This window comes from Pezoporus flaviventris, unplaced genomic scaffold, assembly GCF_033815535.1.
Source record: "Pezoporus flaviventris isolate CSIRO_AGI_PZ_B2104156 unplaced genomic scaffold, CSIRO_AGI_Pfla_v1 ptg000107l, whole genome shotgun sequence".
Classification (NCBI taxonomy): Eukaryota; Metazoa; Chordata; class Aves; order Psittaciformes; family Psittacidae; genus Pezoporus; species Pezoporus flaviventris.
The window spans coordinates 192,921-216,756 of NW_026892655.1; the positions used below are offsets into that span (position 1 = coordinate 192,921).

General features: G+C 44.3%; 2 protein-coding genes across 2 annotated transcripts; both read right to left on the minus strand.

The window, feature by feature from the left end:
* Positions 1-2,358: 2,358 nt before the first annotated feature.
* On the minus strand, positions 2,359-12,988 carry KRT23 (keratin 23). Its single transcript, XM_061477462.1, has 8 exons — positions 12,386-12,988; positions 8,724-8,806; positions 7,398-7,554; positions 5,653-5,814; positions 5,439-5,564; positions 4,488-4,708; positions 3,557-3,588; positions 2,359-2,890 (listed from the first exon to the last, which is right to left on the minus strand). The coding sequence occupies exons 1-8, from the start codon at positions 12,800-12,802 to the stop codon at positions 2,787-2,789; spliced, it is 1,302 nt and encodes a 433-aa protein (XP_061333446.1). The 5' UTR covers positions 12,803-12,988; the 3' UTR covers positions 2,359-2,786.
* Positions 12,989-16,260: 3,272 nt separating this feature from the next.
* On the minus strand, positions 16,261-21,397 carry LOC133281684 (keratin, type I cytoskeletal 15-like). Its single transcript, XM_061477463.1, has 8 exons — positions 20,346-21,397; positions 19,814-19,896; positions 19,186-19,342; positions 18,573-18,734; positions 18,300-18,425; positions 17,943-18,163; positions 17,075-17,100; positions 16,261-16,626 (listed from the first exon to the last, which is right to left on the minus strand). Exons 1-8 carry the CDS (start codon positions 20,943-20,945, stop codon positions 16,547-16,549), a joined length of 1,455 nt encoding a protein of 484 aa, XP_061333447.1. The 5' UTR covers positions 20,946-21,397; the 3' UTR covers positions 16,261-16,546.
* Positions 21,398-23,836: the final 2,439 nt, after the last annotated feature.

The following is a 23,836-nucleotide window of genomic DNA, read 5'->3' on the forward strand; positions in this document are numbered from 1 at the left end:
GCAGCGTCTTGCCCAGCATTACATGCTGGAAATGAATCCATCAAGTTCTCTCTACCTGCCATCAGGTACAGAAAGCATTGCAGTAACTAGAGAACGGCTATGGGGAAGTTATATTATCTAATAGCTGGGTAAGTAGAAGCTGTGAAGTGATGAAGTCTCATTTAGTCGCTATCAGTGACTTTCTCTGCAGCCTTGAGCAACTTGTGTCATCTCTTTTCCAGTTTCTCAAGCAATAAAATGGGAATGATAATATTACCCCCCTTCATTATCTCCCTAACTTCATCTCTCGGCATGTTATGAGAATAGAATGGTACCAGTGCATGCAAGTGGTAACTATAAGTATCATTAGTTATTATGTAGGGTGCAGACATACCCTAATACATTTAGAAAAGCATAGCTTATCTGCCAGAACACAAGTTCGGAAATACTGAATAATCACTGGATACAGGGGAACATATGGCAGGGGACGTGGTATCAAAAACTGGAACAGAAAGGAAATCGCAGTTCTACAGAGTACTCTAAAGCCATGACAAATCCCCCAGAAATAACCCACTTTTGCCACAGAATACTGCTTTTATTTAGAAACCAGAATGTAGTGTAACTAGTGCATGTATGCCTAAGGACTGCCTGGTTTACTTCGTGTGTTAGAGCTATGGCCCTGTACTGGCGTTTGTAAACAGAGCAGACAGCAAGGTCAGTGTGAGCTGTGCTGGTCTGACCATTACAGAATGCACCGGCACAGGGGTGACAGGAGGTTAAAGCCATCGGGGAAGTGGTGTGGAAGGGGAATTCTGCTACAGCTTGGCCAGTGCCATTGGGAGTGTAGCCAGACCTAACACCGGAGTGTGCAGCATCTCTACCACTGTGTGAGGGGACACCAGGGCATGAGTAAAGGCAGTGCATTGCTCAGGAATGTTAACGAAGGACGGGTGTGTTCTATAAAGTATGTCCTTTTTTTGTTTTTCCTTCTTTCCTTGTAGTTTAGCACGAGCAGAACCTAGCACAAAGCAGAGATACTTCCCTTTGATTTGGAAATAATACTAATTACTTGTATCACAGCGCTAGGGTTATGCTGTGTAAACGTGATAAGGGAATACAGCTTTAAATAACAGAGAAAACAGTTCAAGAAAACCTGGGCATATTTTGTCCAGATGCTGCGAACACCAGGTCTGGCTTGTTGAATCTGGTAAGCCATAAGGAAGGACATTGTTAATTAGCCAAGAGTTACTAATCCTGTACTACGAGTTTTACCCAATTTAAAGAAACCATTAGGTAATCCATTCAATGCTTTTGGGATCTCTTTGTGCAACAAGGGTGGAGAGTTGGGGGGGGGGGGGGACGACAAAGGGGAATCCTGAGCTGGTCCTAACATGCCGGTAGGAAAACATTGTATCACGGAGATGGACTTTGTTTGTAATAAATCTGCATTTTCTTTGAAATTTTCACTTTCTTTTGTAAGCCTTGTTTCAAAGGAAAGCTGGGAGCGGGAATCCTGTCTGAGAGTGCCTTAGGAGTGGGTATGAAAGAGCACAATGACAGTTTTGCTCATGAATATGAGACTGCCCTGAACACACTGGTTTATATGCAGACATTGACTTTGGAATGCAAATCTGTACAGACATTCACTGTGCTCCATTTTGGTTCTTTTCGTTCTGCTTTACAGTCTTCCTCTAACAGGCCTAATAATAGTCCTCTTTTTCTTGCTCAGTTTTTGGCTTTGTGTATCACTGGGAGTTCTCCTGTTGCTATGAGGGTCTCCTGCTCGGCAGTGCTTGGGCTGATGGGAGAAAGGGGAAGAAGCTTGAACTTGGCTGAAGCATTTGGGCCTCTCCCTTGCCCATAGGACTCGCTGCATACACCAGTCTGTCCTGACCACCGAGCCCATCACCAAACCCAGGGAATGTTAATGTGAAAGCAAATAACTGAAATGGCTTTTTTTGAATTAAATGTGTCAGTGAGAAAAAATGAGAGTATCTGGAAAAGCGTTTATGGTCTCTGAAGGAAGGGGTGTAAAGGCAGCTGCAGAAAATTTCTCTAAAGCTGAAGAACAAAGAAATGTTTCTGAGGTGACTGCTGCAGTAAAGTGAGTGTACTTTACAATAATGCTACTAATAATGCTGTTTTAAACGGTGACATTGAAACCTTGTATATAGGGAAGTCTAATAGTTTTGCTTATGCAAATGTCACGTATACCTTGTATCACCTCTTGTCTTCTTTGTCTTCTTTGTTGTGCCCTTCCAGTTTTATACCTCCTGAAACAATGAGATTTCTGCAGTCCTGACCTATGTCAGTAACCTGCCACTTGGGGCTGGTGCATGTGTAAGAAAAAGCAAAATAGGAAATTCCAACGACCAGACAAGTAATGGAAAAGAATTTATTGGCTGCAGTGAGGTATATGCTGAGAAACATAAGACCAGGAGAAAAGCTGAGAGATTATTCACTTTAAATTATAGTTAATTTGCAGAGCAATAAATGAATCACAGATGGAGATTCATGCCCCAGTGAGATGTGCATAATACATATATTACCAGCTCAGCCAGTCATTTTCATTGAATAGCTTTTCTTTGGCATTTTGATGACTAAAAGCTCTTTAAATTTACAATATCAGCTCTACTTAACTCTGTAGGGCACCTTTGATCATTGGGCTGCACACCATGGGAGGAGAGAGCTCACAATAGGATCCCTGTTTTACACACAGGGAGACCAACATACAGCACATAGGTGCACAGAAGGGTTGTCGCAGCTCAGGCTGCCGAGAAAGCCAGGAGTCAGCAGAGCTTTCTGCTTCATGCTTGGTGGTGGATCTCATTGATGGTGGAGGCCACCACCTGCCCATTCACACTGTCATGGACAATTGCTTTGATCTTTCGTTTGGTCAGCCCAGCATGTTCTGAAAGAAGAAGAGAGCTGAATTAGACAAGAAGCAATGCTGAGAGAGGCTGATGCAGGGAAAGCTTCATTTACAGTCATTTACCAGCTACCTCCTCAACTGATTTATCTTTACGTGTTGCCCTTTAGGTCAATACTTATTACTGCTCTTTGGGAAATGTACTGCCAGAAAGTCACCCCGAGTCTTGTCCAGGTCAGGGCAAATGAATAACACAGCTCCATCCCAGCCAATGCAAATCTAACTTCAGAGCAGATTCTCCTACATGTCTGTAGGTCATGCTCATGCTGGAATGTGACTTTCCAGACATGCAGATTTACTGTTTGCTCTCAAGCCTTAACACAGTTTTAGTCACTAAATGGAGTGTCTCTGTGCCTCCTCCTATGCCATGAAAGCTTTAGTCCTGAGTCTGAGCTTTGCACATGTGTTTGGGTAGCAGAGGTCAGTCTGAAGGTACTCCATGAGTGGGCAGCCCCAGCAGAATGTGCTCTGAGGTGCAGCCCTTCACAGGATCATGGGAGTTATTTTCTGATATGGCCTGCATGCACAATAACTGATCTGAAAACCTTTCACAGCTCAGTCATGGAAGGGTAACATTATTCTGAGTAGAATATGATTGGAAATAACAATAATGGAGAGTCTATGGAGAACAAAATAGGGGGCTTTCACCTTTAGCTCTTGCGTCACATTTTCTTGCGATCCTGTGAAGATAATGAAACAGAGAAAAATTAATGATTATGCTGATTTCCAAAAGTTTTCCATTCCCTTCTGCTCCCTGATTCTAAGGAGACCTCCCACCACCGGGAAAAGAGAAACATAATGCTTTCACACCACGAGAATTTTTCTTCTTGGGGCAGTCTCAGCTACTGATACTCTGACCTGAAGCCAGTCCTATGGACACTGGCTGTTGTTCTGCTGTGGGCAGCTGCCCTGTTCTGCCTGTGTTAGGAGTTCCTCAACCTGATCCCCCTTTGGTTTCTGACAAATAACCCTGTTATCGGTGCTGTGCAGCTGCCTCTCTGAGACTGTCAGCTCTGAAGGCTGCTAAGCTTCCTTGTTCTGATTTTGGGTAAAGAAGACAATACTCTGTATACAAGGTGAGAGAATAAGCAGTAGAGGCTCCAGGATTGCTGCAAGCAGAGGCTTCAGTCAGGGCAGGGGTGGGGAGGGCAGCCAGCATCAGTGTTGGAATGTGCTCTGCCCATTTGTGTGCTTGTGACCAGCCAAAAAAAAAATTGAAACTTGTCTTCAGGCTTCTTTTTGATCTAGAATTTGTTTGAAATACAGGAAATGGCTCTGAATTTTATTGAACTTGGCATTTTCTCCTTTGCTGAGGCAGGCATGCTGTGGGAATGTAGGGTTGTTTTTTTCGTTAATGAAAAGTGATATTAATTTAGGTAATCCCAATCCCGTGGATACAGGTTTCTCTGTATACCAAGTGGTTCAGGCTTTTTATTATGATCCATCCCATTAAAATACCAACCCTTGATGTAGGCTGGAACTCACAAGCTTTGATTAAGCATAAACAAACAAACAAATAAATAACCCGAATATGAGAACTCTCTTCTCATCTGTTCCAGTCCCGGCGGCTCTGCCTTACCCGTCAGCATTCCCTTCCAGCAGCAGGCGGTAGGTGGAAATTTCCTTCTCCAGGCGGGTTTTGATCCCAAGAAGAACCTTGTATTGGTTATTTTGCTGCTTAATGTCATGACGAACCTGGCTTAGGTCTTCCTCACATTTGGAGATGATCTGCTGCATGTTTTGAAGTGCAACAGCGTAGTAATTCCGAGTGTCAGCCAAGGTATCTTCCAGCATGTGTTTCTGACGGAGCAGATAATACCAATACCATGATTAGTGTTTATGTGGTAGTCACAAGGCAGAAATGCCAGCAAATTTGGTCTCTAGCTGGAAGATTGCAAAATTAAGACTGTGGTAATTTAAACACTCAGACATTTGCATGACTATTCCTGTGAAGACAGCAGGATCATAAGGCTGTGTCGTGTGTGCATAATGAGAGGCAAAACCTGAGTGATTTACCCCTGCGTGGTTCTGCTCATAGGCTGCGCCCCTGGAACTGGTGACTCTTTGTCTGTCTTGCATTTACTGCCCAGAATTACTCTGAAGTCTCCAAGCCATGAGTATGTGAGCTTGAACCACACGAGCTGAGTAACACTTTTGAAGATTTCCCACCATTTTTCACAGTTCATATATATCATGTATTATAATAAGGGTTATAAATATGAATTTTTACTACTATCTGACTTCTAGGCCATTTTTTCTTTCTAGAGCGTGGAGTCAGCTATCCCATGATAGTATCTCTTTATTTTGTTCTAAGGCGAGACATAAAGTTTCCCCTTCTTGTCGATGGTCTCAAATCTATTTTACATATTCTGGTAAAGTGAAGTGTGGTCCAAATTTCACAGCAATTTCACTGATACTTTAATAAGTACAGTGAAGTTGTGCTGCTCTGTGGGTTTAAATGAAGCATTGGTTCACGGCTTGTTTCTGAGAATATATGAGGTAACCAGCCAGAGATGTCTGCAGTTGATACCTTACTCATCTGTGCCTGCAGCTCGATATCCAGGGACTGTAACGTACGTGTGAGATCCTTGATCTCGGTCTCATTGCGCTGTATCTGCTCTGGGTTCGGGGTTGCTGCCAGAGACATCGCTGTGCTCTAGGGAGCAAAGGCAAGAGAAAAGCTTTCTGAGTTTGGTCAGTCACATACAGCAACATCTGCGACAGGAGCAGGAAACAGCCATTACCTGTTCCTTGTACCAACTGTCCAGGCTTTGACGATTCTTTTCAATGATGGCTTCATAATCTTCTCTTATTTCTGCTAGAATCTTGGCTAAGTCTTCAGGAGGTGCTGCGTTTACTTTTACATTGACTTTGAAGTCTTGTGATGAGCGATTTGCTTCCATGTTCTATTCATATATTAGCAGAGGAAACAAGCAAACTTGTTTATGAAGGTGGAAAGTTTTCATCCCTGTCTTGTCTCCTTCAGTTCCGCCCTCTCACAGTATCTCAAGTGCTTTTTCATTATGGTAGGTTAATTGTTATCTATATTCAGTTAACGCTTTTTGGAGAATTGATATATGAATAACACTGTGACGTGACTTAAACCAGTGACTTACATCTGGTCCTTTGGCAAAACTGTGCCAGAGAGCTCAATAAAAACCATGTGAGAAGATCTCTTCATAGGATGTTTCTGGCAGATACATGCTTGCTGAAGGACTGCCATTTTTTATTTATTTAACTCTTAGGAACCCAAAACCTTTGATGAAAATCTAACAGTAATTTCATCTTTCTTCCCCTGTATGTTAATATTTATGGAACTGTAAGTTTACAGGAGAGCAATGTAAAAGTTCTGTGTAATTGTTAAAGGAATAATTGGATTAAAGCATATAATTACTGTGTAAACAACATAATTACAGGACAAGTCAAGCAGGTCTGGGAACATTCCTGTTGCTGTAGCACAATCTTATGTGCTAGGTACCATTTTCACAAGCACCCAGGCAAAGCAGCATTTCAGGGTATGACATCACGGCCTCCAAAATGCAGACCAAGACATCACAGCCTCCAAAATGCAGATCAACTGGCCGGACCGATGTCTCTGGTGGTTGCCCTGCTTCCAAGAACTCTTTTATTCCAGCTGTTCAGTAGTATCGCTGGCTGTAAGGATATAAGGATGCTACAGCCAAAGGCAGCTTCACCTGCTGCTGTGTAACCCTCATGTTTCGACTATCCATTCTAATAGTCCACAGATCCCGAGTAGGATGTTTGGTTCTGCCTTAGGTAATAACTGAAAACAACGTCCGATCAAGCAAAATGAAAACAGTGTCAAGCAGTGGTATTGTATATGTGAGAATAACAGGGCCCACGGGGCTATAGCTCCAGGAGGATGCAGAGCGGTGTGTTTTTGGATAATTAATAATATTATCTAATGACTGTGGTCAGGGTTTTGCAAGAGTAAATCCTTTGACTTGATTTCAGCAACCATTCCTATTGGAATGAAGGTCTGTTTAGCCAGGTCAGCTGGCTGATGTGAACTCGAGAGGTCCCTTCCAACCTCAGCCCCTCCTCTGTGCTCTGTGATTGTGTGGAATGATATATCCAGAGTGGAGGAAAAAGTCTGTGATGAGTAAAACTCACCAACAAGCAGTAATAATTCCTACTTACTTGCAATCTGTGTGTATTTGTATCTAAGTATTTCTGAGGACATTTCTGTCAAAGACGTAAGATATTATTAGCTAAGTATGACAGGTGGATAGGTGACTAGAAAAGAGTGGGAGAAAATACAGCAATGTTATCCTCTCTGAAATCCCAGGTTAGTGGATAGAGTAGCACACAAAGTTTGTGCCTCGTCTGACTGTCATCGCCCTGTGTAGAAACACGGTTTGGTTCTGAATCATCAATCCCATTTATAGACTGTGGATCTTCCTCAAAGTTAATTACATGGTAGCAAAGATTTATGTGATAGGGTTTTACCAAGTGGAACTTTTCCTACCTCCTCATGGCCTTTCCTCCTGAGGATGTGCTCTTCTCTCAAGCCCTCGATTTCCATTTCCAGGTCTGTTGTAATAATGGTCAGGCCATCGAGCTCCTTCCGCAGGTTCTCCACATCAAGCTGCACTCCCTGCCTGCGCGACTTCTCTGCTTCATACCTTTGGGAGGGAAAAGAAGTCAGCTTGCTTGAGTCTTCTGTGTAGGGAACTAGAGAGAACAAAGCACCCAAGGAAACACATTCTGTTTCTAAAATAGTTCTTTGAATACTCTTGTATAGTCTTAATAATCAGATGGGTTTCATTACTGGGCTTCTTTCTTCCTCACAATTCCTCCTGTACCATAGGAAATAATTGCTCTTTCTTTCATTTTGCTTTTTGCATTTTAACATTCACTGTGAAAGCTTTGAGAGCATGCTTCTCAAAAGTTTGCCAGTGAAGATGTGATAACAGCATCAACAATCAATGCTTGCTGTAGTTTTTCCAAACTGGTCACTTTTCAGTCCTTCAAAAAACAGGGATAATGTAATGGGAGCCAGCTCTTAACATCCCTCTCTAACCTCTTGCAGTTTGCCACTTGTAGTGAGGTGGTCAGAAAGACACCACCATGTCTTCCCTTGGGTACATGAAGCACTTTTGCTCCTCAGAATCTCTCCCTTTACTTCATTTTTGTGGGCTCTCCTAGGTTGTCTACATTCAATCCCTCGGACTCATTTTGCAAGTTTCCTTTTGTGTCACTACTGAATGATAGTGGAAGAAGGGCCAGGCCAGGTAGAGCTGCAGTGCTCAGAGGCTTTAGGTTTGCTACAATATCACCAAAACCTGGCAGATTATTTAATAGCTCCTCATCATCTGTTGAAAATAAGACAAATCTTCATGACCTCTGAGACGTCTGACTGAGGAGACTTGGAAGCAGAAGTTACTGCAGGACAGGTATTGCCTGCGGAGCTGGACGGAAGAGGTGATGCATACAGGAAATGGATTGGGACTGGACAGGGGAAGCGCAGTGCAGGCAAGGGTTAATTTGTATTCCCAGGTGACAGTTTTAAGTGCCTTTTGTCACAAGTATCAAGTGTCTGCTGTAAAACCTGCTCTTCAGGACCTGAATTAAGTATCATAAACAGGGTGACTCAAGACTGTTCAGCAATCGTTTGTGGGTTTTGCATCCTTTTTATCCTTTCTGGATTCTTTTCCTGTTCTACATTGGTTTTATTTGCCCAGTATCACCAGAAAACCTCTGTAAAATCAGTTTCATATTGGATTATCTAGAAAAAGCCATATTTTGCTTAACCCTCTTTCCAACTTGATCAGGAAACCAAAGAAGAGCTTACTTGAGCCTGAAGTCTTCAGATGCCATGTTGGCGTTATCAATTTGTAAAAGGATACTGGCATTGGTGATCTTGCTATCCTCAATCTGGAAAACAGAGAATCCAACAGGAGATTCAGCGTTGCCCCATGGTGCTGATGAATAATCTGTGCTGGGTTAGACTCCCTGCTGCTTGTAGGAAGCATCTAAATAGTAGAATTCCCATGTTACACAGTATACATGAATTAAAGCAGCTTAGTTTCCTGATTCACGTAGATGTTTCTGCAGTTTTTGTCTATAGTCTTACTTCCCTCTATGTCTTATTTTTCTGGGTATGAAGCAGGATGAGTCCTCTTATTCCTGGCTAGATAGAGGGTATGAATAATGTTACACAAACTTCACAGGATATTGTAGAATAACAATCACTGTCTTCCTCTCTTTTTTGTGAACTGATTTTGTTTCTGATTAGCATAGCTGGAAGAGCAGCCTTGGTCATCTTGAGGGCAAATTTCAGTGAGAATCATTAAGTTGTGTCTGAATATAATCTAAATGCTGTAATGAATCCCATGCTAATCAGTAAGCCTGTTCAGGGACCCCTTGCTGCAGTGGTGGTGGGGTGCAGTGGTGCAACAAGAATGGCAGGAGCCCTCCAGTCTACCATGTGCCTTAGTCTGGAGTTGCATGATTGTCATTTTGAGAATAACGCTAGCATGTAGTTGTCATGGTCCATCCAACTATTCACCTATTCCTGTTATTCACTGTATTGAATCCTCCAGCAGTGCGGAGGGATTGATTCAGGTTTCTGATTTTGCTTTGGAATGTTGATAATTGCCCTAAAAGTTGCAGGAGAGAGTGCATGGCATCATTCACTTAGTGTACTCTGCAGGCACTGAAAAGGCTTGTAGGCCCTGTTAACACAAATAGCTTTGAACTATAGGTCTCAATGCACACCCCTCAGTATTCCAGTCAAAATCTCTGACAGAATTCTAGGAGGAACTGATACATAATTAGTAGGATCCGATAACTGAGGGATGTTGTGTCCTTTTCTAGCACAGAGGAAGGAGAAGCAGGGTTGCAGTTTCAAGAGCTGCCTTTGCTCAGCACTGACATAGCAACCCAAGGTGTGCTATGGCTGTGCAGAAATCATTAGCCATTTAGAGAGCTCTCAGCACCTTGGAGGAAGACTTCCCACACCTAAATGAATCACAGAGAAATGAGGAAATGACAAAATTGTCCTGAAGTGTCAAAAGTTTACGTCTCGCTGTAAAGAAGAAGGTGCCTGTGGAATGTTTTCACTAATCTGTTAACAGACTGCACATTCTTGAGGAATTAGCAGCACACCTCGAATCCTGCCCTGGGACATGATCAAGGCCAGCTGAAGAAGTGTAACAATCCCCTTCGTGTGTTGCTGCCTGGAATTTGTTGTCAGAGAAGAGGCAATTCTTGAATCCATCACTAGAAAATGGTGTATTTTACCATGGAAGGTAACAAGGCATTGAGGAAGCAACATGTGAGTTCTTCCACTTTGTGCCATTTCGTAATCGAAAAGCAACAAAGCAACAGTTACAGAAATGCTTTATGAGTCTGCTATCAAAGCAGTTGTCAGTGTCCTGTCACTTGCTGGATGACACCCATTGCTATCCCAGCAACAGCACATTTCACATGTGGCTGTTGAGCTGGTTAGAATTACACAGAATTCTTCACCACATCCCTCATGAATATGGGTGCATCACTAATATCAACCCCCAAACTTACAGCTAACCTGATTAAGAACTCACATGTTATTATACGTGAAATACACTCAAATTCCTTCTCAAACAGGGTTTTATCAAGAAGCCTTCCTGCACTGACTTCTTGTGTCCTTTATCCAGCAGCACTGAGCCTCGCTCCTTGAGTGTTCTGTAAATCAGTTTGCTGCTTTAGTGGTATCAATCTTTGAATGAGACCCATGAAGAACTGCTGCTGTTTTACTGTGTATCAGGGTTTGAATGGAGGCAGGCTGGAGTCAGGCAATTTGTTGCTCAATCTGACCCATTTGTCCAGAGTTCAGGCATCCAGGGCAGAGTGTGGACCAAAATGCAGGACGCAGATGATTATGTGCCTCCAAGTTTTGGTCAGCCAGTATATCATAGATGTTCTGGGTTATCGGATGCAGGAACCTAAATTCTGTCTCAATTTCATTTTATGTCCTCCATTAGTTTCACCTTCTTAATTAATGCTTGCTTTAATTATGGTTAATAATGAGATGCTGTATTTTCACTCATTTTATTGGCTGTCATGTACTAATTGCAATAATTTATAGAGAAAGTAAAAATTCTGGGTTAAACCCCTGAGCTGTCACCTGTAAATAACCCTTCACTAGCTCTTCCCAGCATGGGCACCGCAGCCGGGACAGCCTCGGCTCTCACAGGTGCCTAGAGCCAGCAACAGCTCTTTAAGTGGTGAGGGTTAAAATTAAGTGGTTTGGGTACAGCCTGTTCAAAAGTGAGGCTTTACCCCAGTCAGCACTATTCAGTCGTACTGTCTGTCTTCCTGAGTCTTATGAACGCCAGATCAATGTGAACACATTTATATTCTCGATGAACAAGTTTTTATCTCTGGATCAATTAAAAAAAACCCTGCTCAAGTGCTAGGGCTGGAGACAGATGACCTTTCCTTATCCTTAAAACAGCACTAGGTGATGACAATTCTGGCTCTCCTTCCACATTGTCTGTGGTCGGAGTGCCTCATCTTCTGCCTGGAGGCAACACATTTAACGCCGAGCAGGGAGTTTGATTAAGTCCCCAGCCTTAGTCCCCAAAGCTGCGGGATAATGCCATCTCCAAACCCTCTTGAAAAACATTCCTTAGGGTCTTGAGAATGCCAGGTAACCATGTTAGAAAAAGTAGAGCGAAAACCAAAGCACCGTGTTTGGAGTAGCTTTGGGTTTTGCCCCGTATGGCTGTGTAAAGTTAATGACACTGATTAGTCACACAGATGGTTCCAGCGCTAAGTATGTTCATTAGGAATCCTGATTAATACTATGCTTGAATTTGAGGACACGTGAGTTTGGGAGATTGAAAGAGTTACTGTTGCACGTTAATATTAACGACTGGCAGGAACCAGAAATTCTCCTTTTAATTATAGTGAAAACATCCACAAGGAATTTGTCACTGCTATTTTCTTAATTACAATGAAGTATTTTTCCATCTGATTACATAAGCTCATTGGACCCAAAACTCCTGTAGTTTCATTGTCTGCCACCACAGGAATCAAAGAACCAAAATGCAACAGTAAGTCTAAAGAGAGCACGCATGAAAGAAGGCAGGCTCCTCAGCTTGCCTGCTTTGTAAGTTGCTTGAATACATGTGCAGTCAAAAATACCAGCTTCTGCCAGATGTAGTTGCTCCAACCACAGTTTCATGTACAGAGATGAACACTTGGCAGCATACTAACCCCTTTATGCTACAGCTCTTGCAGAACCCCCCTTTGCCATCTGCAACCTTTCTTTACTTCATAGTACCCCACTCTCCTTTTTTGGAGCCCAAAGAATGTTCATGCCCAGGTCCTGTACCCACTTGCATTAGTATTTCTAGCACTGAAAAGGTTTTATTTAACTTTCTTTAAAGGAAAGCCATCAGCATAAATAAGCACCCAGATTTCTTAAAAAAGCATAGAATGACACAGTTACTTGCAGCTGTGACTTACCTGTCTTTGCATGTCAGTGACGTTTTGCTCGTACTGGTTGAAGTCATGCCTCTTGCCGTGAGACTTTGTCTTGTGCCACTCTAGGATGCAGCTTTCCAGCTGAGCATTAGCTGCCTCTAAGGAACGGACCTTGTCCAGATAGGCAGCCAAACGGTCATTCAGGTTTTGCATAGTCTGTTTCTCATTCCCACCCAGGAAGATGCTTTCCCCATGGTGCTCGCCGAAGCCTCCCCAAGGTGCCCCTCCGCCAGCAGCCAGCCAGAGGGGTCTGGCGGAGGAGAAGGAGGTTTGTGTGCTGCTGGCACCGCCACCTGCACTTGACGGTCTGAAAGCAGTTCCTGGCTGGGCCAAACCACACCCTGAACTACCCCTGAGGGACCCAGAAGAAAATTGGAAAGGGCCTTGGCTGGTGCTCATGTTAGCTCTGGTGTGAATCTAACCCAATGTTTGACTGACTGCCGCTGAGCAGCTTCTTAGCCTTCCCTAAGCAGCTTTATGCCTTTTCCTGTGGGAGTTTCCCTTCGATGAATGACTACAGCAACAAGATTGTGTCATCATGAAACGTGCTTCCTCTTGGTCAATTCTGAAGCATTTATGAGGCTGCACACACTGTTGTTATTTGGAATCTCAGCCACATACCGGGCTGCTTTCCTTTTGGTTGTTTTGGTTTTGTTTTTTTCTTTCTCTTTTCATATGATAATGGTGAGGTGTGGCTCCAATCAGGAGGTGTGGAACAGGATCAGCTCTGCCTCAGACTTTTCTCTGGCCCTGCAGTTAATATGTTATGTTTTTCTGTGTAAGAGGTGCAGAGGATCGGCCATTCCAGACTACATAGAGAGGATGGGGCTCTCAAGACACTGTCTGTCTGTTGTATTTCTCTAGTACTACAACAGTTTGTGAATCCCGAAGCACATCCCATTAGGCTGTTGTTAACCTACTGCACAGCTGCAGCCTGTGAGCGGCTTTAAGGAGGTTGTCCAACATTTGCCATTTGCAGTCCAAAGTGAGTAATGCTCAGCTAGTCCCTTCAGCGGTCCATCCCTGGTGAAATACAGGAGAATTAGATCTTAACAGTCTTTCCTAATGATTTTTTTTTTTAATGATTTGAAGTGCCGTTGTATTTCCATAGTCTTTTTGGAGCACACTAATGCAGGTATATGCTGTTACCAGTGTCAATACTATGTTTAGCTATAGAAAATATTTAGAATATGAGATTGTAACAGCACTAAAAGAATTCAAGTGATTATTTAAAGCTGCCAGCCTGAAATATTGACCTGGCAATCAGCAGGAAAAGCCTTTCTCAGAAGTTTCAGTGACTTTTGTCACACTTTATCAGAGCGGGCAGGTCTGGCTTTGGCAAAGGTTTTGTGACTCCTCGTGATGCTCAAGAGATGGTGACTGAGTTATGTGGTTTATCCTCCTTGGAGGGAGAGGAGGGAGGAAGCAGATGTGGGCAGAGGTGGGAAGCTGGCTGGACGTGGGCTCTCAGCACCAGACATGGTGCCGAGTTGGAGGCTCAGCTCTGTGCCAAGCTTACCCAGCACTGTTACTCATTTGACTGGGTTGGAGGGACCGTGCAGACCAGAACTGCACCATCCTGGAAGAAACCTGAAGGAATCGTTATTTCCTCTGTTTGTTTCACTTGAGGTTTTTCAGTAATACAGGACTGCTGCACCTCATCCCTCTCGGGATGCTTCCTGGTCCCCATCCTGGGAATGAGCAGGTCCTGAGCTCCTCCTTGTGGCTCTCCCCAGCTCTGCTCCTCACCTCTTGGTTTTCTTTTTACCAGTTACATTTCCATTGAGTACAGATTCATTCTTTCTCCTCATGCACTTCATTGTACAGAAATGCCAACACTTTTAACTGTGTGGGGAAATGGATCACTGAAGATAGGCGTTTGCAGTAAGTCCGAGGTTTGGCTATCACAGAATGTCCTGATAACAGCTACTGTTCATAGCGACAGTTCGGTGTCAGCCCTGCAGCTGAAGAGGTAGCAGAGCTTGAATCACCAACCAGAAAACTAAGGCCTAAGCTGAAACCTAAAGAAATTCTAATGGAAGCAATGCTATCCTGATGGTATTAGCTCATTCACACTAAATTTTCTAGCCTGGCAGTTCAGCCAGCTAATGTTCTATGAAATACGACGTTGAAATATAACTACGTATATGTGTAAATAATACTACGTGAACGAAAATGAATCCTTTGTTTCATGTGGAATTACTCAGTGGGATTCACAGCTTGCCTGGCAGTGAGGCTGACTGTGTGACACAGAGCAGCCTCTCTCTTACTCCACGGTAGTTTCATGGAATACGGAGCCATCATGAAAACCAGAATTGGGGTGTTTTGCTGGCAAGTCGTGCCCTGGCACAGAGGATGTGTTTCATCTGAAGCTCAACCCTTTCAAACTGGAAAAGTTGCCGCACAGTTTTCATCAACGCTTGCTGAGGATCCATGGAAAAGAGCAAAAAAACCACGGTACTGCATGAAAGCGACGGTGAGTGAAGAGGTAACCCGCTGTCAGCAGATGGCACCATTGGATGGGGACTTACAGCGTGCGCTGGCTGGGAGCTGGCCTGGGCTGGCGGGACCGGGACTGCCTGGTCCCCAGTGGCTTTGTTTGGGATTCCTACTTGTTTTACTGAATTGGAACGTGAAAAACGAACTGAGCTGAATTTATAGGCTGCCGTTTAAGTATAGGCAGAATATGTGGACACCTACGTTGTACAAGTGAAGATCCAGCGACCATCACTGGGTGATTCGACTCCCCCATCAGCAACACAATGGATCACGGCCTCGGGCCATAGGGTCTCTCTCTTGCTGTTTGAGTGATACAGATAATAGTCACCTCATTTCTGGATCAGGAAAAATACCGTTTGTACTGTTTGGTTTGCCTTTTCTGGTAGATTGTGGTGTTGCTTTGCTCCTTTCCATTCTTTCCTGTGGGAATACCAGCAGTGGCACACCAAAGGCCCTGCAGCCTCCTTTAGGGCTCAGCTGTGAGGCTGAGGCCAGCAGCCTTGAAGGTTTTGTTTTAAATGTCAGAAAATTGAAGACAGAAAAATGGTGGCTCTGAGAGGTTGGAAGGGAAACAAAATAGATAATTCTAGAAATGATGCTAGAAACAGATATGATAGAAATGATTCTAGAAATAGGTAATTCTAGAAATGATACTATATTTGCAGATACTGTGATGTGCATTGAAATATGCAGTGATGAGGCTAATGACACATTTTCCAAAAAGGTTCTATTAGCAAAATACAGCATTTTTGGGAATGTTTTATAAGGTTCTGAAGTCTTTACAAGCGGGGCTCTGCCATGACTGCAGTGCAGCCTTGAAGACTACCTGCTGCTGGCAAAGGCAGTGGCCTGGAACAGCCACAGCAGTGGCAGAGGCCGGTGAGACTGTTCCTCATGTAGGGAAACCAAAACAGTCACAGCAGACTCTGGCTGAACAGTTCCATTTCCTCTGGACCTTGCCTGGTGCTTCCTCAAGCACTGAAGGAATTTGCCTTTTGGTTGAAGGAAGTGCAGGAGCGTAAATACATACATGGAACAACATCGATGGTGCATTTTATTTGTGCATGAACTGTAGTGACGTTGTGTATCTGGAATTCAGGGCCAAAGAGCCCAAGGACTGTTTGCATTATCTTCTCAGGTATTTACTGGCACTAGCTTCAGATTCCTGGGGGAATCTAATGGCACTTTATATGTGTTTGTTCATTATCATCTTTATAATTCTTGTTAAAGTTGTTCTTGCTGTTGTTATGCATTGAGCATCTCTTGTGGGTGACAGGAAGCCCCGTGTTAAGGTGGGTGTATGGTTGTGTGCATGGTAGGGTCATTCTGACCTCAGGAAAAACAACATAGGCTGGATATACTTGCACGAGCAGAACAGCAACTTTATTATGTAGGTTCTTTTATAAGGAAACCATATAGCTACAGACAGAAAACAAGCTTGTCATCTCTCAGCACGGAGTCACACAAGCAGGTAAAGAGGAGAGCAAATTTAAGGCCAGCTATCAAGCTGGTGCACATTCTTGGATTACATTCTTGTGATATGGCAGCAGTACAAGGGCATGATTTCTCTCAGCATTAGCCAGCATGCAGGCTGCGCTGCTTATATATGGTGCCATATGCAAGAGAGGATGCAGTGTTTCTTTCCTAGTATCTTTTGTCACGAGAAGAAGTATGTTTTCCATCATCTTCCACACTGATGCGAACTCTGCTACTGCTTGCAGATGCTGTTGTGGGAGAAAAACAAAGCCAGTTAGGGAAAAGGCCAGTGTAGTGCTAACAGTGAGGAGCTGCATGATGGGGGGGGGTGTTGTTTCTCACAAGATCTTTTTCACATTCTAAAGAGGGAACTGCCTTTCCATCTTAACCCAGTAAATCCTAAGAGTGCACATCACAAATCAGATTTGAATGTATCTTGTATGGTGTGTGAATCAAAGGAATTTAGGAATCTTTGGGAGATTTTAGTAGTTTAGAATCCCGTGAGGAAACCATGCAGTCATTTTGGTAAGCTACTGGTTTCAAAAGTACACATAAGCTAAGATAAAGTATTGCATTTTTGTCTGGAAATGATAAGGAATGTGGTCATTGCAGACAGAGTGGAGTCTGTGTTAGTAAGAAGAAACCCTGAGTTTATTTAACCATTTCAGCCCCTCTTTAAATCAAAATTCTGCTTACCATCCTTAGGGTTCACTCCTGACATCCTGTAGGAAAGAAGAAATATTTGATTAGTGACCATCGCTGACCCTGCCCACTGAAACCCTTCATCCACCAAGGAAGTGCCATGGGTGCCCAGCCCTGATCTCACACTGCTTCCTTCAATGGCTTGCGCCTCAGGTGTGTCCTTCCTAGTACCATTGTTAAGGAGGTTTCTGCTCTGAAGGGCACTCCCAGGTACTCAGTAGGACATAGGAACAGCAGTCAGACCAGTTCTTGGTTCTGACAGGGCTCTCTATGCTCCTCTTCTCAAAATGTCATAATCTAGAAACAGTGTAAGGAGCTGATGCCTCTTCAGAAATCAAAAGGAATTCCATGTATAGAGCAGATATGAGAAATGGTCACTAAAATGTAGCTTTGAGTAAAGTAACTGTAGTCTGTGCCAATTTATTTTCTACCTGGGAGTGCTGGTGTATGAGGATGAGTATTTTCACCTCTGTGCACAAGCGTAGAACACCAAAAGCTAAAGAAATACTGAGAACAGGTTTTTATGAGTTATGTCAGGCTAAAGACTATAATTCCAGTGCAACAAGAGTATCATGTAAGACACACATAAGGTGCCTGGTGCCTTCTTTCGTTCATTGTAGTCAAAATAGTTGCATTTATATTTCTAAACCATCAGCACAATTGATCTGGAGATTCAGCTTGAGTTGCAGCAGCGCCTGGAACATTGCTGGGCATTTGCTTTGCCAGAACTCCAAAGGCTGCATATGAAGTGAGTGCAATTTAGTGATCTGGAGTCAACCTGGCAACCACAACTTACTGCTTTACGATGTGTCAGGTTATTAACCTTATCTAATCAGCGCAGGGGCTGTGTATTGTTACGTACTGAGAGTCCTGGCCCTCCAGCAGCTGGCGGTAGGTGGCGATTTCCTGCTCCAGGCGGCTTTTGATGTCCATGAGCATCCTGTACTCCTGGTTCTGACGCTCCATGTCGCACCGCAGTTCACTCAGTTGCTCCTCAACGCTGGTGATGAGGGCCTGAATCTGGGCCAGCTGGGCGCAGTATCGGCCTTCTGTATCTCGCAGGCTGGCTTCCAGTCCAGCTTTCTGAAGTGGAATCGTGTCAGAACAGGTTAGCACGCAGGTTTGTCCTGCAGAGGGGGAATCTGAGGAGAGGCAAAGGAAGGAGGGAGGGGAGAGTGTGCTAGCTGTGACTTGGGGTGTGCTTGGCACCGCTCCATACCATGCTGAGCTGCGACTGGAGCTCAATCTCCAAGCTTTGGACTGTGCGTCTCAGTTCTGTGATCTCCGATTTGCTGGACTGTATCTGCTGTGTATGGGTGGCTACCTCACGGTTCAGCTCATCAGTCTGAAAGTTAAAAACAACCGTAAAATCACATGCGTGTTGTATGAAAAGGTTTTCAGGTATTTTGAGAAAAGGGGAGCCCATCCCATCTGCTGGCCCAGCAAGAACGAGGCAATGCATTAGTTTGCTGTTTTCCTGGTGTAACTATACCTGAGTGAAGAACCAGGCCTCAGCATCTTTACGGTTCTTCTCAGCCAGAGCTTCGTACTGCTCCCTCATCTCAGAGAGAATTCTGGTCAGGTCAATGCCAGGAGCCGCATCCATTTCCACGTTGACTGTTCCACTGAGCTGGCTTGAATACTCTTTCATTTCCTGCATGGGCAGAGGACATGAAAACATCAGGCTCCCTCTGCCATCAGCAATCCACCCAGTGGCTGCAGGATCGTTATCAAGTATCGATGGAACACACATAATAACCTTTATCGAATTTTACCTCGTGCTTTTCTGCTCTCTGTGCACTGACACACAACACATATGTGCATGTAACTTGTGTGTAACTTGCATGGATATTTCTTTTACTCAGCTTAACTCTGTCAGTAACATGTCATGTGCTTATGAATTTCACAATGAAACCAATAGGTCTGAGCAGTTTGGAATCAGAGAAATGCTTCCCAGGACACACTTTGGATTTTTTAATGTTAGTTTTCTTCTTACGAAGCTGCAGTGCTGCCTCGGGTTTTTTGCTTGGATTTTCCCCTTCCCCCCCTGAGAATCATGAATTCCAAAGGGAGGTAATTTCCTCTCTGCACTTGTGGGGACTCACCTCCTCGTGGTTCTTCTTGAGGTAGGCCAGCTCCTCCTTCAGTGTCTCGATCTGCATCTCCAGGTCGGCTCTGGATAGGGTCAGCTCATCCAGGACCCTGCGCAGGCCGTTGATGTCAGACTCCACGTTCTGGCGCAGGAACAGCTCGTTCTCATACCTGTGGTTTAAAAAGGAAACAAGCACTGAAATATGTAAGGGTTTGTGTTCAGTAGAGCTATCAGACTATGAGATTGTATCGTGAGTGTAGGAGTGGGTTCTAAATGAAAATTCTAAATTTCGGACTCTTTGTGAGAGAACTACTGCAACCCAGCAGTGAGCTCTTCATGCCACTCTCTTCCTTTTAAGTGAAAATCCCAACCTGTTCCTATCTTCTTTCCCCCTGGGATTTAGGCTAGTAAAAATAGGAGCATCACTAGAAAACTAAGGCATGAGCTAGAATGTATTATGTACACAGCTTAGTGAGCTGGATAGTGTGTTCTCTCAGGTGTACATTGCAAATTGATCCTTCAGCATGTGGATTCTGTTTGCCAGGGGTTTTCATCAGAAGCTATCAAGGAAAAACACCTATCAGAAAACTGTTTTGGGAGAGAAAGAAGAGAGAAGCCACATGTGCTTCACGTAAGCTTACTTCAGTCTGAAGTCATCTGCAGCCAGCCTGGCATTGTCGATCTCCAGAATGACTCTGGAATTGTCAACAGTAGCTGCAAGGATCTGCAATGAAAGAAACATGGAGAAAGGTTCCTGTGAATAACACCTTTGAGTGACCCAGATTACAGATGTGATGAGGAAAGACCTTTGTACACCCCATCTTACCTGCAGCGAGAATTATTTTGTCAGCCTTTGAGGCCTACCTGTCACAGGCTTTGCTATTTGATTGCTGAGTAAGTCTGTTGATAATTCTAAATACATTTGGCACGTTTTGCTAACTTCTAGTGCAGTCATTTTAATTTCGACACACAGCACATTTTCAGTACAACAGATTTGGTTTTTAAATTGAGAAAATGCTACTCTTTTCTGCTAGAATGTTCATAACCACAAAATACCTGGGTGGAGAATTCAATATATATATTGGGATTATTTTAGCTTATTTTAAAGAAGTGGAATATGCAGTTCCACAATTGTAATGCATCTCAGAACTCCCCTGCAGATGAATGTGGTACCTTGTCTCGGAGATCCTCAATTATCTTGTAGTAGTTGCTGTAGTCCCGGGCTGGGCTGCTGGGAGCTTGCTTCTGGTACCAGTCTCGGATTTTAACTTCGAGATCTGAATTTGCCTCTTCCAGTGCTCGCACCTTCTCCAGGTACGAGGCCAGGCGGTCATTCAGGTTCTGCATAGTTATCTTTTCATTGCCAGAGAGAAGGCCATCTCCACCACCAAAGCTACCACCAACTTCAAAACCTCCACCAAAGCCAGATCCTCCGCCAAAGCAAGAACCTCCACCAAAGCCAGCTCCTCCACCAAAGCCAGCCCCTCCACCAAAGCCAGCCCCTCCACCAAAGCCACAGACTGCACCACCACCAAAGCCACTGTAGCCTCCTCCACTGCCTAAACCAGAATACAAGCCCCCACCGTATGCACCTCCTGCGGAGGAGACACACCTAGCTGAAGAGATGGAGACACCCCTGCCACCAGACCCTCCATGTATGCTCGGAGCACGGCAGGCTCCTCCTGCTCGGACTGAGGAAAGGCGAGAGCTACCACCACCCCCAAAGCCACCACCATAGGTAGAAGAAGAGCTCTGCATGAAGGAAGTAGCCATGGCTGCAGCACAAGGCGGCAGTAGGGTCAGGTGTGCGGCTTGCTGTGGAAGAGGAAGGTGTCGTGCCTTCAGTGCCCTGGTGCTTCTTTTATACCCTCAAGATAGGGTGTTGGGAGACAAACCCAACCTGCAGCCCTCCTTCCAAAATTTCTCCTCCCTAGAGGTGAGGCCAATTATGATGCCATTCCTCACAGCAGAGCCGGGGCTGGGGCTGGGGTTCTTTTCTTAATTAAACAAAAGGGATGATTCAGATGAGTGTTTTTTCTTCAGGCTATAGTTCTGAAACTTGGAGTTTACTTCTCTGACATTTAGGAATGGAAAAACAAAGTGAGTTCTGCCACACCTACTTACCCAGTCACAGCCATCATGGGGGCTATTTTAAGAAAGTCAGCTTTTTCTACAAACAAATTTGAAGTCAAATCCTCCTTTCATTGCAAAACGCTCAATCATCAGTTCTTGGCACCATTATTTCTTCTTTTCCATCCACATTTTTCCCATTAAAAATTTGGCATTGAATCTCGTATGTTCTTATTCCTGTTCTTTGCTTGGAACTAATACTTAGAGTTTGGAGTCTGAATTTTTAGTACAAAAGCACATCATCATAGCATTGCATGAGGAGCAGTTAGCAGCCCTCAATGAACAAGGAAGAGCTAATGCTTGTGAAAGGGTCCAGAAGGGTAATACAAGACTGAAGTAATTAAATTAAAAGAAGAAACGTGGGAGGACTGAGTTCCTGCTTTTGGGAAATGAAAACAAATTGGGTTGAAGATGGAGCTTCAGATGGCAGTAATGTGTTTAATGCCAGGATGTGCTAGGAAATGAAGTAAGTCTTGAAAGGAAGGCGTGAGAAGTCCGACACACCAGTGTGTTCCCCACCGGGTCGCTTGCTAGTGAGGTTCACAGGCAGTAACTCAATCCAACACTGCAGAATGAGGGGAAAACAGACTCGGGAGATTTTGAAGGGGTATGGACTGCCCAATTGCCCTGTGTGTGTTGTGATGTGTGTGTGCAGAGCACGGCAGTGGTGGGCAGTGTGGAGAAAGAGCTTGTTCTCTTTGTACAACCAGGTGACCTGCAGGTGAAAGCCACAAGCTACAGCTGCAGAATTAGGGGTTTGGGGAGACAAGAAATCCATGCTGAGGGGCAGGGTGGTTTGGGAAAGCTGGGATGAAGTAAAGGAGGGAGGAACCGTCTCTGGGCTCCAGTTTGGAACCACCAAAATTAATTAAAACACGACTGCATGAGGATCTGTACATTTGCTAGCCACAGAATAAGGAGAGTGTTGGTTTTAGCACAGTTTGTACTGGTCTGTATCAACAGAGAGTGAGCTCAGAATTCAGGATGGAATGACTGCAGAGAGACTGAGGCTGTTTCTGATGACTGGAATAAACTGAAGGGATTCTGCAGTGGAGTTGTGACTGAAATTCAGCCTCAGGGGAACGTGCAGCCTTTTAGCTGGGAGAGGATTTGGATTTGGGAGAAAAGAAACATGGAAAATCCAGCTGCGATACGCAGGTGCCCAGCGCGTTCAGAGCATGTCCCCCCTTCCTCAGCCCGCTGGGAGAGGTGGGATGTTCCAGTGGTGAAACACATCTCAGACTGATCCTGGAGCTCTGCCACAGCAGTTTGCTTTGGCTGTGGGGCAGATGAATGGTTCTGCGGCGCTTGCCAACTCTGTGTGTCTCCAGGAGTTGGTATCTGAGGAGACACGTTCAGACAAACTCCTAAAGATAAAAAAAGGCTCTTTAGGACCCCTGTGATGTGACTGTGCCGAGGTCTGGGGACCCCCGCGCTGCTCGATACTGGCTGATCCCACCAGGAGCAGCATCAAATTCCATTGAAAAAAACAAGCCAGCAAAATCCCTTCTGGAAAACCCTGTAAACTTGCACAGGAAACTTCGGGGCTTTTTCACCCAGTCTTCTCTCACTCAGCCCTTCTAACTTCCCTGGAAGCTTGTGGTGAAGCACACGTAGCCGCTTTTCAAAGAGCCCTGGGCACTATCCTAGATCCTTATCAGATGAACACTTACAAAACCCAAGGAGCAGATAGAAAGCTGTTTTTTTTCCTGTGGAATATTTACTGTTGGCAAAACTTAATCAAGCAGCCAACACAGGTTATGTCCTATAGCATAACCCAGGGATCCGGGGCTTTTCCCATGTCGTGTAAATCAGCACTCAGCTCCTTCAGCGTCCCCCATGATCAAGAGCTATTTCCAGCTTATGCCTTTATTCTGTTCTCCCTCTCCTCACTCTTCTCCCGTGCCCTCATCCTGGTTCCAGCCCTTTCCCCCAGTGCTCGGCAATGAGGAGCCCCTCAGTTTGTGAGAGCTTTCCTGGAAGCCATCCCCAGACATGTCTGTGCTGCCCAAACTCCTTCAGTGCTTCTGTGACGGGATTAGGGGAGCTGACACACTTGAGCCTCTCCTTTCAGGAGGACAGAGAGTTCCATTCAAGAAGCAGCTTGTTTATCATCCCGGTCTCTGCTGATAAAACTATCACTCAGGTGTTACATACCTTTAGCAAACACCTTCTTTGTTTTGCTGAACCAAACTCTAAAATTAGGGTCTCAGAGTGACTTTAAATTAAACATTTCACCAGAAATCCTTCATTACCCTACAATTATGGGACAAAATCAATGAAAATATAAAATGAGGCTATAAAACCAAGAATTCGAGCCTTTTCAAGGTTCTTCCAAGTCTCGGAAGTCCCCAGTTTCTTTGGCATGGTTTATGAATTCATTCAGTTCTCAGCACTTTTAAACTCTGAAACACTTTTGAACTGTTAACATTTTAAACATCTTTTTTTTCTAAACACACATTTAATGCAATCTTTGAAAAGAAAACTTTTTTGGTCAAAGTACAGATTTGAAAAGTGAATTTACAACTTATCGT